A 15,074-nucleotide genomic window follows, 5' to 3' on the forward strand; every position below is an offset into this window, starting at 1 on the left:
TTCTGCTAAGGTCTGATCGGAGGCGAACCTGGGGTGGGAGTGGCTGAGCGGCCCTGTCAATCAAAAGGGGGCGGGGAAAGTGTTCCCTTGGGCTTCATTGAGCCAAAGGGGAGGATGAAAACTCTTCTATAGTGGCATACAAAATCCAGATTATCTACTTTGAAGTGGATTATATGGCAGTGTAAAAAAGGTAAAGGTTTCCCCTGACATGTCTGACTCTGCCAGGGAGTTTCAGAAAAACATCTACTTCTGCTTTATTGACTATTCTAAAGCCTTCGATTGTGTGGATCATAATAAACTATGGCATGTTCTTGGTGGTCTGGGGATACCAAGTCACCTTGTCTGTCTCCTGAGAAATCTGTATAAAGACCAAGTAGCCACAGTAAGAATAGATCAGGGAATAACAGACTGGTTCAAGATTGGGAAAGGAGTGCGGCAGGGCTGTATACTTTCACCCTCCCTATTCAACTTGGATGCAGAACACATCATGCGACATGCGGGGCTTGAGGAATCCAAGGCCGGAGTTAAAATTGCTGGAAGAAACATTAACAACCTTAGATATGCAGATGATACCACTCTGATGGCCGAAAGCGAGGAAGAGCTGAGGAGCCTTATCACCAAGGTGAACGAAGAAAGTGCAAAAGCCGGGTTGCAGTTAAACGTCAAGAAAACCAAGATCATGGCAACTACACCTATTGATAACTGGCAAATATAGGAGAAAGTGTGGAGGCAGTGACAGACTTTATATTTCTAGGCGTGAAGATCACTGCAGATACAGACTGCAGCCAGGAAATCAGAAGATGTTTCCTTCTTGGGAGGAGAGCAATGGCTAACCTTGACAAAATAGTGAAAAGCAGAGACATCACACTGGCAACGAAGGTCCGCATAGTCAAAGCAATGGTATTCCCCATAATAACCTATGGACGCGAAAGCTGGACCATAAGGAAGGCCAAGCAAAGGAAGATAGATGCTTTTGAACTCTGGTGCTGGAGGAAAATCCTGAGAGTGCCTTGGACCGCAAGAAGATCCAACCAGTCCATCCTCCAGGAAATAATGCCCAATGGCTGCTCACTGGGGGGAAGGATATTAGAGGCAAAGATGAAGTATTTTGGCCACATCATGAGAAGACAGGAAAGCTTGGAAAAGATCACGATGCTAGGGGAAAATCGAAGGAAAAAGGAAGAGAGGCCGACCAAGGGCTGGATGGATGGGATCCTTGAAGTGACTGCCTCGACCTTGAAGGAACTGGGGGCGGTGACGGCTGACAGGGAGCTCTGGCGTGGACTGGCCCATGAGGTCACGAAGAGTCGGAGACGACTATACAACTGAGCAGCAGTAGCAGTCCGACTCTGGGGGTTGGTGCTCATCTCCATTTCTAAGCCGAAGAGCCGGTGTTGTCCGTAGACACCTCCAAGGTCATGTGGCTGGCATGACTGCATGGAGCGCAGTTACCTTCCTGCCGGAGCGGTACCTATTGATCTACTCACATTGGCATGTTTTCGAACTGCTAGGTTGGCAGGAGCTGGAGCTAACAGTGGCTGCTCACGCCGCTCCCGGGGTTTGAACCTGGGATCTTTCGGTCTGCAAGTTCAGCAGCTCAGCGCTTTAACACATTTCGCCACCGGGGCTCCTATATGGCAGTGTAGACTCATATAATCCAGTTCAAAACCGGTAATGTATATTGTTTGCTTCTAGATTATATGGCAGTATAGACTCATATAATCCAGTCTAAAGCAGATCGTGTATATGATAGTGTAGAAGGCCTAAGTGTCTGTCCTCCTAGGTGAGGAATATAGTAGAGGGTGCATCTACATTGTAGAGTTAATTCGGTTTGGCATCACGTCCAAAACACCTTGGGGGAGGGACAACGTTTGTCCACGCCTGATCTAGAAGCAGAGCTGCCTTTTTCTCTCGCACACACAAAAGAACTACATCTCCCATAAGGCCAGGCGCCAGCTTCCGGAACCTTTCCGGAAATTGGTGAAACAAGTAGCCTGGCTTCCGGTGGAGCGGCAAAAATGGAGGAGATCGGGATCCTAGTGGAGAAAGCGCAGGTGAGGAGGCGCGGGGAGGCGTGAGAGGCTGCGGGGCGTCCCGAACGCCGTTTGCCCTTCTCCTATTCTTTCTCCCCGGATCCTGGGCCCGAGAGGCAGGCGGACTGGGCGCCGAGGGCCCTGCATCGGAGCGAGATGCCGAGTCACTGCTTCCTGCCTCTTCCTTCCTCTGAGGACAATGGCTGCCAGGACCCAGGCCTGTCACTCACCATTTATTAAAAGCCAAATGGCCAACCTGTCGAGAGTGTTTTGGTGTGTTCCATAGTGTATTATATGCATCTTTGCTAGCTAGTTTGATGCATGTGGACCAAACATGGCACGCAGATCCTAATTAAGTCTCATGCGCTCTGCCATATAAAACAGTTTCTGAATCCAGACCATCTACTTTGAGCCAGATTATATGGCAGTGTACAGCCAGCCTTAAAATACTACTGGGGTTTAATGGGGTCAGATAGAGGGTCATGGGAGTTGTGGCCAGCCAGAACTGCAGGTGAAAACTGCCACTAATATTTATTTATTTATTTACTACATTTATATCCCACTCTTCTCACTCCAAAGGGGACTCAGAGCAGCTTACAAATCAAATGAACATACAATATATTACTAGCATAGTACAATATAAGCATTAAATTACTATATTGTACCATATCATTGTATGGTAATATTATTAGTAATATTGCATTTAATATATAATATATAATTATTATTATTATATTGTATTATTAGTAGTATAATATTGTATTCCATTATAATATTATTGTCAATATTATATGTATATACAATATATTATACATTTATAAATTATATATATATATATATATGTATATATTAATGTTCCAAAATTTCAGATTGTAGGAAGTGGGGATTACTGTGCCTCTAGTATTTTTATGGGGAAAGTAAGATTTCAATGTGAGGCAACTATGTTAATCGTTATGTGACACTTAACGTGTATTCCAAAAAGAGGAATTTCATGTCAATATGTTTTCATAATTAGAACCTTCCATATTAGATGCACTTTATGAGAGTCAATGTGGTTTAATATTGAGAGTGCTGGACTGTATCTTCCCATTAAGCCATCAAACTCACTGGATGACCTTGGGTCAGCTATTCTGAATGTCTTGTGAGCATAAAGTAGGGACAACTGAATGCTACTTGGAGGAAGATGAAAATAAAAGTGTTGTAAATAAATATAATAGTCTGTGAACGAGTGTCTGCTTCAATTGATCTATCTTCAAGACTCCATTGGTTGCAGTTATAGGTGATGCACATGCTTTGATGTTCAAGGAGTGCCCCTAGCTGTCCTCTGGGTTCAATTGTAGAGTTAATACATGGTGCTGATGGAATCCCATATTATTTTGTAAGAGTTTGGAGTAAACAGTTGTTCTATGAGGCCATCATACCCTATTAGTTACCTCTTGCAGTATGTGAAAGTCTTCCAAACAACTTTCAATTCCCTAATTGCTTCTAGGATGAGATTCCTGCTCTCTCTATCTCCAGGCCACAGACTGGCCTCTCCTTCCTGGTTCCTGAGGCTGAGGATGTCGAAGATCTATATAGCCGATACAAGGTAAGACAATCTGCACTGTCTGTAGTACTGACAGAAGCTGTTGCATCTGTCTTTCACTCTAGATTTGTCACTATAGAACAGAAGTGGGGAAAATTCAATCTGCAAGCCTCCTGTGGCTAAATTCCATAGTTTTTCAGCCCTAGTTATAGAGTTTTTAAAAATGTACTACTAGTGATAGTAACTGTAACATAGATGCTGATTTGTGCTGTTGCATAAAATTTCTAAAACTATCAAATTAAAATAATTCAAAACCATTTTTTAAGAAGCAAGATTGCCAGAAATCTTTTCTGCTGGCGTTGTAGTGGAGAACAGCCATGATGTAGCTGGGCAGGTTTTTTGCCTACTGAGCCAGCAATTCTGATGGTGCAACAGGAGGATGCTGAAGGAAGGTTCCTATATCTTTTTGTGTTCAGAAATTACAACAGGAGCTGGAGTTCTTGGAGGTCCAAGAAGAGTATATCAAGGATGAACAGAAGAACCTTAAGAAGGAATTCCTACATGCCCAGGAGGAGGTGAAACGTATCCAAAGCATCCCTCTTGTCATTGGCCAGTTCCTAGAGGCAGTTGATCAGAATACAGCCATTGTTGGATCCACCACAGGTATGTCAACTGCCTTTTTTCTTCCCAGTCTGATAGATACACTCCCCCTCTACCCAATTGATGTACAAGGCAGGTTACTTGATCGTGATGGTTGATGGCTGCCACTTTATTTTCCCCTAATGTTCAGAATTTCACTGGATCCAGGGCATGTTTAGAAATTAAAATAGTAGCTACACTCAACAGGCTAAGGGAAAAGCAGGCTAAGGACAGATATTAACTCACAGGCCTGCCCAGGGTTCTCTGCCCTAACAGCTGATCAAGGCTATTAACTTCAAAAGCATGCACCTCATTCTCAGAGTCACATTAGAAAATCTGTCTTCCCTCACTGAAAGACTTTCTGTTCTTACCTTGACAGTATTTCTCTTGCAGGCTCCAACTATTATGTCCGTATCTTGAGCACCATTGACCGGGAACTGCTAAAGCCCAATGCTTCTGTGGCCCTACACAAGCACAGCAATGCCTTGGTGGACGTGTTGCCTCCTGAGGCTGACAGCAGCATTATGATGCTTACCTCAGGTAAGACTCTGAACCAGGGGTGGCAGGTGTGGAGGGACAAGTATTTCATCTCCTGCCTCCCAAGGGCCATCACTTAAAGTTATATCAAGGCACTCTCCGTTTTTCTTTTGGATGACTTGGAGTCACAATTTTGGGGGCTTTTACGTATCTTGGCAATTTGTGGAAGCAAAACCATATACTTCATGGACAGTATCTTACAAGATAGTATTGGTGGTGCTAAAACTTGCAAAGCATATCTTTGGATGGTCAAAGAAAGCTTATATATTGTTACTTTCCCTGGGTGCACTTGATAAGTGAGGCCCAAGAGAAATCAAGATTTCTTGACAATGTTTGTAAAGCAGGATGGATGGGTGACACTCCTATTGTTGCTGAACTATGGCTCTGGTCAATAATAATAACAACAACAAAACAACAGCAACAACAACTTTATAAGCTATAATATAATAATGAATATTAATATAATAATAATAAAGAGATATAATAATAAATAATAACAATAACTTTATTCTTGTATCCCACCACCATCTCCCCAAAGGCACCCGGGGCGGCTTACACAAGGCACAAGGTGCCTAATAGCAGGACATGAAATAAAAACACAATATAAAATAAAATTGAATAAAATACATAAGCATGTAACAACAGCATAAAACTTGAAACAAAACAGCACTCATCCATCAATGGTTATAGCTAATGTAAACATGACCATAAACAATAGGGCCAGGGAGTGGGAATAAGAACAGAGCTGTAACCATGGGATGACATACTGTAGCCAATGATAGCAGTAGCAGACCAGTGATATTCTGTGTTGGAACAATGGTATTGAGGACCTTTTTTAAGGCTGGGCATTACTTTAGTTTTTGTTGGTCTTCTCTAAACAGATCAGAAGCCAGATGTGATGTATGCTGATATTGGAGGGATGGATATTCAGAAACAGGAAGTGAGGGAGGCAGTAGAGTTGCCCCTCACCCATTTTGAGCTCTACAAACAGGTATTTGATCTATAGTCCTTGTTTGCAAAAAGTACATGAATGTATTCAAAATTACCCATTTATTTTTTTTCATTCTAATCAAAACTTTGAACTGTTACCATATTGGGCTTTAGTTTCCAGAATCTCACTGCCATTACTATACTGACTTGGGATTTGGGGGGGGGGGGGAGGTATATAAAAAAGTAATTTCAGTACCCTTTACCAGTTTCTCCTTTAGAAAAGTCCCCATAGCTTATGGGAATCTCTTATTCAGACTTGGTTCTGGTAGTTATGACTTCTGTAAAAGATTTACCGTATTTACCCAAATGCTAATGCACATCTTTGGCTTAAGTGCTTAGCCAAAATTGAGATGTGCATTAGATTTGATGGCGCATTACAATCACATGCCAAAAGGTGCCTTTGCTCCTCCATCAGGATGAGACTAGCGAATTTGCCAGCCTCTACTTGATGGTGGAACAGGGGCTTCCCTCCCCAAGGTCTGAGAGACGGAGGAGAAACAGCACCCCTTTCCCTCCCTGACCATCTCTTCCCGGTCTCCCAACTTGGGAAACAGGAGAAACTGAGCCCTTTTCCCTTCCCAAGCCAACTTTCCCAACTTTGATCTAAAAACAGGAGTGGGGTTTTCCCATCATCTCCCCTTGAGTGATCTCTCATGTCACTTTTTGGGAGCAGATGTGCTGTGAGCTAAAATGTGGTAACAGCCCTAGAAATAGCCTTCTTTCATTGTGGCTCTTCCAGATCGGAATAGACCCCCCACGAGGTGTCCTCATGTATGGCCCTCCCGGCTGTGGAAAGACCATGCTGGCCAAAGCAGTGGCCCATCACACCACAGGTAGGTGAGGCATTGGCTTCATTGGGTGGGAGAAATCACTGTCTCAGTGAATCTGTCAACTAATGGCAACCCCATGAATTTTGTAAGGTTTTGGCTAGGAAATAAATGCATATTCTGCAAATTATCTTACTATGGGACTTGGGGAAATAAAGCCTAACACTGCCTTTTTCTCCAGCTGCCTTTATCCGTGTAGTGGGATCTGAGTTTGTGCAGAAGTACCTGGGCGAAGGGCCACGCATGGTGCGAGACGTCTTTCGTCTGGCCAAAGAAAATGCCCCTGCCATCATCTTCATTGATGAGATTGATGCCATTGCCACCAAGCGCTTTGATGCCCAGACTGGAGGTGAGTTAGGAAACTGGGGGATGGGTGTTTAGTCAGCAGTCAACAGATGGGAGAGGAGGGACAGTTCAAGAGAAATTCCATTGATGGAGCAATAAATACAGGACAGTAGTGTCTGTTCATTCCTTGAAATGGCTTTGATGTGTGTGGTATTTACTTGGCAAGGCATGGCACAGTGTTTTGCGGTCAACCATTATGTCCTCGTCTCATCTGACTGCTGTTTGGGGGCAGTGGGAGCAGTATGATACCCACGGATTTTGGGAAATATTTGCTTGGACCACAACTTCCAGATTCCTCCAGCTTAAATTATTTGCCTCAGGTAGACAGATTTTGGTAACTGTAATCCAAAGGTGGGGAGCCCCGGTGGCACAGTGTGTTAAAGTGCTGAGCTGCTGAACTTGCTGACCAAAAGGTCGCAGGTTTGAATCCGGGGAGTGAGTGCCCGCTGTTAGCCCCAGCTTCTGCCAACCTAGCAGTTCGAAAACATGCAAATGTGAGTAGATCAATAGGTACCACTCCGGCGGGAAGGTAACGGCGCTCCTTGCAGTCATACTGGCTACATGACCTTGGAGGTGTCTATGGACAACGCCGGCTCTTCGGCTGAGAAATGGAGATGAGCACCAAACCCCCAGAGTCAGACACGACTGGACTTTATGTCAGGGAAAAACCTTTACCTTTACCTAATCCAAAGGTAATATTCACTAGTTCCAGCTGTTGGGGTGCTGTAGATGTTTTAACTGGAATATGAAACTCATGGTACTATATTGTATGTTGCAGTCTTCCTTGCTTTGGTGCTTTCAAGCTCTTTTGACTTACAAATCCTACTATCCTCAGTACTAGAAGACAAGAGCATGGAGAAGGCTGATACATTGTGTAATATTTATATTGAGCACATTGTACTATATATGTAAGACACCATGTAAAAGATTTTGTTTTTATTATCAACCTAAAATACTGCAATAAGCACAATTAGTATAACTAGTGGAAAGAGAGCAAAAAGAAAACATACCAACTCTTCCTGCCGCCACCATTTCCATTAGCCTGTGTAGATGAGTACAAGAAATCTGACACCTTAATTGTTGTCAACATCATGGCCACCAAGGAAGGCTGGTGAAATTCCAACCATCTTGAGCTGTAGTTTTTCTCTCTGTGTCATACAAATGTGCCAGAATCTTGGGGTTCAAGAATTCTTTTGTCTGCTGAGCAGAGCAGCTCTTTCCCATGGTTGGCCTGTGATAACTGCTCTCAATGTGTGGCCCAGGTGAGGTGGTGGGAAAGAAGCCTGTGCCAATTCTTGAGTAGTTAAAACGTGTTTTCTCTGAATATTTCATTTTCTGAGGCTAGTGTCTGAATCTGGATTTATTTAGCCATGCCTAGGATGACCAATAGGCATGGAAGAAGAGGGGAGATACAAAGGTGGGCAGGCTTGTAATTCTTGCTATTTTCAGTCTGACAGACTTCGTAGCACACTGACATTATTTTTGATTGTTCATCAGAAGTTCTGATATCTGCACTGATACTTCTCTTTATGTAGCCGAAACAAACATTAACATTCCATGTTTTGGACTATACGGTTACAGTCCCTTACCATTGGCTGTGTTGTGGCTTCTAGGAATTGAAGTCCAAAATACCTAAAGTGCCAGAGGTTTTCTAAACCCTGGAATAGAGCATCTTGAGAAGAGAAAACATTTGGAACTGAAACAAGGGAGCATTTTTTTTTTTTTTGCAAACCACTTGTTCCACTCTGATTTTTCTAAATTCTTACTATGCACAAAAGAAAAAAAAATCTTCTGTTTTTACTGGGTCATCACAAGGATGTGGATTTTCTTTACAAATTAAAGCTTAAGCTCTTCAGGATGTAATGTAAACTTGGAAAAGTTGTTCTTTTGTACTATAGCTTCCAAAATCCTCTGATCAATATAACCGTTAGCCCTGCTGTTTGGAGGATTTTAGCAGTCGTCATCCAAAAGGAGCTTTTCCAAGCTCTGCTTTCATGCCAGCTATTGGATTCCAGACAAATTTGACTGTGATCAGTGAGGCTTGATTCCGTATTCCAGAATATCAGAGGATAGTTATGTTATTCTTTTTACAGCGGATAGAGAGGTCCAACGCATCCTCCTGGAGCTACTCAACCAGATGGATGGCTTTGACCAAAACGTCAATGTCAAGGTGCGTTGGGGGAAGCCGATGAGGAATTGGGAAAGGACAGAATTAAATAGGTGCAGGGTGGCTATCCTCTCGCTGGATGTGAAAGTTTTCTCCATTCAGAAAGGATCTTCAAAACTTTTGGTGGTGGAAAGCTCAGAAACAGAGCCAAGTCCTCAGAGCCTGAAAATTATCTGTTTAGAACTTGTTTATAATTTTTTAAAAATCATTTTATCATAAACTCAGCATCATTTCCCAATTTGGATTTTTACTATTTTGTGCCATGATTAAGCCAGAGATATTACCTATGAATCTCAGAGGATTTGAATCTGCAGTTTACCTCAGTTGCACTGCTTATGTTTACTGGAGGGGAGGCGAGGTGGGAGAGAATACTTCTGGAGCTGGGAAAAGTTGTCTCTTCATAATTCAGAACAGTCAGCATGTTTTCATGTTGGGGGCTTCTCCCATCCCAGGTGATAATGGCCACAAATCGAGCAGATACCCTGGACCCTGCTCTACTCCGACCAGGTCGCCTTGACCGTAAGATTGAGTTTCCTCTTCCGGATCGACGTCAGAAACGATTAATCTTCTCCACCATCACTAGCAAGATGAACCTGTCTGAGGAGGTGGATCTAGAGGACTGTATCCTTCTGGAGAGTTCACTGGGATAGCTAAGGGTTATGGGAAGGGAGATATGGGGGCTGAAAAACCCAGACAAGAAAGACACATTGTCAGAAAAGGGAAGCCTCTTGCCTTATACCTAAACACTGTTGATCTGTCAGAGGAGTGGGTTTGTGATAGGGAAGGATGTTGTAGACTGCCTATGTGCTCCTCAAATTCACCCATTGCTGGAAACTCCCTCTCCCATTTGCAATTGTATTCCAATCACCTCCCAACAAAAAATTCCCCTAGGCAGGAAGCAGCCAAGCTTTGAAGCTGCAAGGCTATTCAATTCTATTCAAGGTGATCAATTGCAATATTCACACTTGCTTTGAATAGATAAGAGTTCTTTCTCCCACCCTGGAAATTCCATAGATATATAAACCCCACTTGCCTAGTTTCCAACAGACCTCACAACCTCTGAGAATGCCTGCCATAGATGTGGGTGAAACGTCAGGAGAGAATGCTTCTGGAACATGACCATACAGCCCGGAAAATTATTATTATTTATTTATTAGCGACATTTATATCCTGCTCTTCTCACTCTGAAGGGGACTCAGGGCAGTTTACAAGTATATATACATACAATATATTATATTATACAGCTATATTGCAATATTATTAGTAATATTGCATGTAATATAAATATACAATTCACAGCAACCAAGTGATTCCGGCCAAAAAAACCTTCAACAACACTGTATTCCAATCATTCCATTCTAAGGTGCTTTGCTGTGTTTGATTATAACACTCATCATCCCAATTGTGGATTTGGGATTAACACGAATTAATAGGTACCTAGGATGACTGGAATAACTGATGATTTTAACTCCTATGAGTCTTGTCTTATAATAAGTTTTCTTAAAAAGTTCCAAAATGTGCTCTGGTGCATTTTGCACAATATTGGGGAAACTATAACCAAAGTTTTTCTTAATTGCATTAATTCTCTGTATTTCATTTCATCTTCTACAGAGGGTTACCCTTCCCAGCCTCTTTTTTTTACCTTCTTGTGTATTCTATGTAAGGCATTTTAATCTGTTTGTCAGGCAAAAAGGGTCATGTAGCAACTTCTGTACAGTTAATGAAGACAAGGCAGTCCCTGCCCCCAGGCTGTCAAGCTGCAAAGCCACAAAACAAAAGGAAAAGGGGAAGAAAGGGGAGGGCAGAGCGAGTCATCTCTCAGCAAGTCTAGTGGAATAACTCCATTGCTCAGCTCATCTCTCTGCTGCAGCTTGTTGGGAACAAATTGAGGGTGGAAATTTCCAACTTGAACTGGATGTGTCAGATAGGCTGGAGAGTTCCTGGAAACTCTTGTACATGTGACAGCATGTGCTTGACATGGCTATGTGTGAGAAGTTTCAGTGTGAAAGATACACGCTGCCTTCTCACCACAGTCTTCTCTCAGTTGGGGGAAATCTGTGCTTGACTGGGGATGGTGGTGTTCAGCATGTCAGTAGAGCACCAGATTAGGAAGACTAAGTACATCCTGAGTTCAGACAGAAACCTGGAAACTCCTGAAAGGTTTATCCAGGAGAAGCATCCCCATTCCTGAAGGTTGTTCCCATTCTTTTCACCATTTTCCTTCACTCCTTCCAGATGTGGCCCGGCCAGATAAAATCTCAGGTGCTGACATCAACTCCATTTGCCAGGAGGTTAGTATTATAGGTCTTGGCAATTTAATTTGATTCCAGAAATTCACTTGGCCAGTATCCTTGGTCATATTTCATAGATTTGATTTCTACTTCCCCATTGTAATCTGGTAACTTTGAACTATTGAGAAAATGGGAGAAAGAGAGAATCGGTAAAGGTGATGTAGAAATTTGTCAATATAGTTTTGTGGCGGCGAGAATTATAATAGCAAAGTCTTGGAAGGAGGGAAAAGAACTACTCAGTAAGGACTGGAGAAGAAGATTACCTATATACTCGAGTATAAGCCCTTTTTTAGGGCAGAAAAATCCCCCTTCGGCCTATACTCAAGTGAGAGTCCTGGCCGGCTTATATTCGGGCTGGCTTATACTGGAGTATATATGGTAATCCAAGTTGGATAGTTTTATCTTAAATTACAGTTTTATGTAAACATTCAAAAACATTAAACCTACTGATGCCTCAATGTTATTTTATTGGTGTCTATTTTTATTTTTGAAATTTATCAGTAGCTGCTGCATTTCCCACCCTTATACTCAAGTCAATAAGTTTTCCCAGTTTTTGTGGTAAAAATAGGTGCCTCAGCTTATATTCGAGTTGGGTTATACTTGAGTATATACAGTAGTTGAGTATATCCAAATAGCCAAGCTCTCCACTTGGTGGCGAAGTGTGTTAAAGCACTGAGTTGCTGAACTTGCAGACTGAAAGGTCCCAGGTTCAAATCCCGGGAGTGGAGTGAGCGGCCGCTGTTAGCTCCAGCTTCTGCCAACCTAGCAGTTCGAAAACATGCCAATGTGAGTAGGTCAATAGGTACCGCTCCGGCAGGAAGGTAAGGGCACTTCATGCAGTCATGCCAGCCACATGACCTTGGAGATGTCAACGGACAACGCTGGCTCTTCGGCTTAGAAATGGAGATGAGCACCAACCCCCAGAGTCAGGCATGACTTGACTTTCCATCAGGGGAAACCTTTACCTTTACCACATATCTATCTATCTATCTATCTATCTATCTATCTATCTATCTATCTATCTATCATACTCACAATTTTAAGATTCCCCATTTATAAAAGATGTTTATAATGAGGGGAAAGTGTGTCTTAGAAGTGAAGAAATACAGTATGTCCTTTCTTAGATTTCCGAACATGGGATGTGTTCCCTGCTTTTGAGGCCTTTAGCTCATCCTTTGCCCTCCCCCCTTTCTCTCTGTTTAGGCTGGGATGCTTGCTGTCCGGGAAAATCGCTACATCGTTCTGGCCAAGGATTTTGAGAAGGCCTACAAGACTGTCATCAAGAAGGATGAACAGGAGCATGAATTCTACAAATAAAGATGGGAAAAGGAGACAGATGGGTTGGTTGTCTTAGTCCTTGGTGGGGTTGGTGGGTAGGGACAGTTGGGGGGGTGTGGTAATGTCTGATGCCAGTGTGTGAAATTTATCCTGTGAATAAATATCTAGAACTTCAGCTGTTTCCTTTTTCTGTAGGATATAAGTTTCTCCTTATTCCTATCTTGGCTGTATTTGATCCAGTCTTTTATAGATTCTGTTCCTGTACCTAATGGGGACCAATGCTTGAAATGGATTAGACCAATAGCCATGCTATCGAGAGTTGATGGAAGCTGGGTTCCTATTTCCTCTCTCTCATGCCAGTTCTACCATAATGAATGGAGGTATGTTCTTTCCACATTGTTCAAAGCTCAATTCCTAGGTCTTCCAACCAAAGACTCTAGAAACAGCCGAAGGGCCTGAAGATCTATTCACAGCCCAACCCTCCCCCCGCCAAGTGTGGATAAATAAAATTGCATTAGGGCCAGCTAACACCTCCCAACAAAGGATTCCCCCAGGCAGGAAGCAGTTAGGCCTTGAAACTGCAAGGTCATTAAATGATTCCTCTGCATTAGGCACAGGCTGAAGCAGCATCTGAAAACTGGTGACATCTTGTGGCAAAAGCATGTTGCTTATATCTCCACCATTTACATTTTTCTCATGTGTATAGGTACAGTAGAGTCTCACTTATCCAACATGAACAGGCTGGCAGAATGTTGGATAAGCGAATATGTTGGATAATAAGGAGGCATTAAGGAAAAGCCTATTAAACATCAAATTAGGTTATGATTTTACAAATGAAGCACCAAAACATCATGTTAGACAACAAATTTGGCAGAAAAGTAGTTCAATACGTAGTAATGCTATGTAGTAATTACTGTATTTATGAATTTAGCACCAAAATATCACGATATATTGAAAACATTGACTACAAAAATGCATTGGATAATCCAGAACGTTGGATAAGCGAGTGTTGGATAAGTGAGACTCTACTGTATAACACATTAGAAGGCCTTGAACAAGTCACACCCTCAACTTTAGAAGAAGGCAAAGATGACCCCCCCCCCCCCCGAATAATTTTTGGCAAGAAAATGTGAAAGGTTTTCTGAGGGTTGTCATAAACTGGAAACAACTCAGGCACAAGAAAAAAAGTTTGTTGATAAAATAAATGTTTTCCTAGGCAGCTGCTGTTTACCTCGCATGCTATCATCAACTGCAGCTCTAGCTTTATTGCATCGTTTACTCTAGAAATTCAGCTATTCCTGACACAAGCTGTATTTCTTTTTTACTGTATTAATAATTTTATTACATTTCCATTCTGTTCCATTACAAAATACAATCTCGATAATTCATATATTTATTTTTTTCCTCATTTCCCCCATTGTTCTCCCCATTGTGCTCTCCATCTCTGCAGTACTCCTTTTCCTCATCATCCCTCCATAACTTCATTTCTTCTGGTGAGGCTTGCTTCCCATCTTCTTCAGTAATTTTTTTTCCATATTGGAGAGATAGGGCAGGGTATAAATAAAGTATTTATTATTTATTTATTTAAGGGAATTCCACCCTGTAATGCCTCAGTGTACTTACAAGACTACTTTGCTAAGACGCAAACGCGATTGAATTAATCTGTCCACATGCACACTAAGTAATCTTTGCACCGACCATGTGATTTCAGTATTAACAGCAACTATAGGGGACCAAGTGTGGGTCAGAATCATATTGTTAGAGTGGGGAGATTGACATTTTTCCATACTATTTCTCCAATTACCGTATGTACTCTAGTATAAGCCGAGGCAGCTAATTTTATCACAAAAAACTGGGATAACTTATTGACTCGAGTATAAGCTGAGGATGGGAAATGCAGCAGTTACGGGTAAATTTCAAAATAAAAATAGATACCAATAAAATTTCATTAATCGAGGCATCAGTAGGTGAAATGTTTCTGAATATTTACCGTATTTCAAAGAAAAGCAATAAACTAGCTCTATAAGTGGAAAAGTAGGGGCAACAAAAACAATATGGTATCAACAATAACCTAATAATAATAATAATAAAAATAAAACTTCATTTGGATCCCACCCTATCTCCCCATGGGGACTCAGGCTGGCTTCCAACATAGTAACAGGCAAACATTCAATGCTTATATAAACAATGCAGAGCTAGATATAGATCTATAATTATATACACTAATTTCACATACGCATTTCCCCCTGAAACGTTTGCAAATCCCCTCTGTGTGTGTGTGTGTGTGCATTTCCCCTACAATATTTGCAAGCCCTATATATAGGTAGGTAAGAATATATTCATATCTATCCAGACCTCTCTCTTTATATAGATATTTGCAGAGACTTGCAAACATATGAGGGTAAATTCATAAATAAAAATAATGTATATGTATGGCTACAG

At 41.9% G+C, this 15,074-nt stretch overlaps 1 protein-coding gene across 1 annotated transcript; it reads left to right on the forward strand.

Annotated features, from left to right (window-relative positions):
* The first annotated feature begins 1,904 nt into the window (after window positions 1-1,904).
* On the forward strand, window positions 1,905-12,807 carry psmc4 (proteasome 26S subunit, ATPase 4). The gene is made up of 11 exons (XM_008120932.2): window positions 1,905-2,054; window positions 3,523-3,621; window positions 4,035-4,221; window positions 4,591-4,737; window positions 5,616-5,725; window positions 6,464-6,557; window positions 6,733-6,900; window positions 8,990-9,066; window positions 9,516-9,684; window positions 11,299-11,354; window positions 12,558-12,807. Exons 1-11 carry the CDS (start codon window positions 2,019-2,021, stop codon window positions 12,669-12,671), a joined length of 1,257 nt encoding a protein of 418 aa, XP_008119139.1. The 5' UTR covers window positions 1,905-2,018; the 3' UTR covers window positions 12,672-12,807.
* The last annotated feature ends 2,267 nt before the right edge of the window (window positions 12,808-15,074 follow it).

The sequence above is a fragment of the Anolis carolinensis genome, unplaced genomic scaffold, assembly GCF_035594765.1.
Source record: "Anolis carolinensis isolate JA03-04 unplaced genomic scaffold, rAnoCar3.1.pri scaffold_10, whole genome shotgun sequence".
In the NCBI taxonomy this organism is placed as follows: Eukaryota; Metazoa; Chordata; class Lepidosauria; order Squamata; family Dactyloidae; genus Anolis; species Anolis carolinensis.

Bases quoted from the DNA above. Each gene is read 5' to 3' on its own strand.
- psmc4 (XM_008120932.2), top strand. From the start codon at position 2,019: ATGGAGGAGATCGGGATCCTAGTGGAGAAAGCGCAG. The intron at 4,222-4,590 runs GTATGTCAACTG...TTTCTCTTGCAG, and splicing joins CATTGTTGGATCCACCACAG to GCTCCAACTATTATGTCCGT. The intron at 11,355-12,557 runs GTTAGTATTATA...CTCTCTGTTTAG, and splicing joins TCAACTCCATTTGCCAGGAG to GCTGGGATGCTTGCTGTCCG.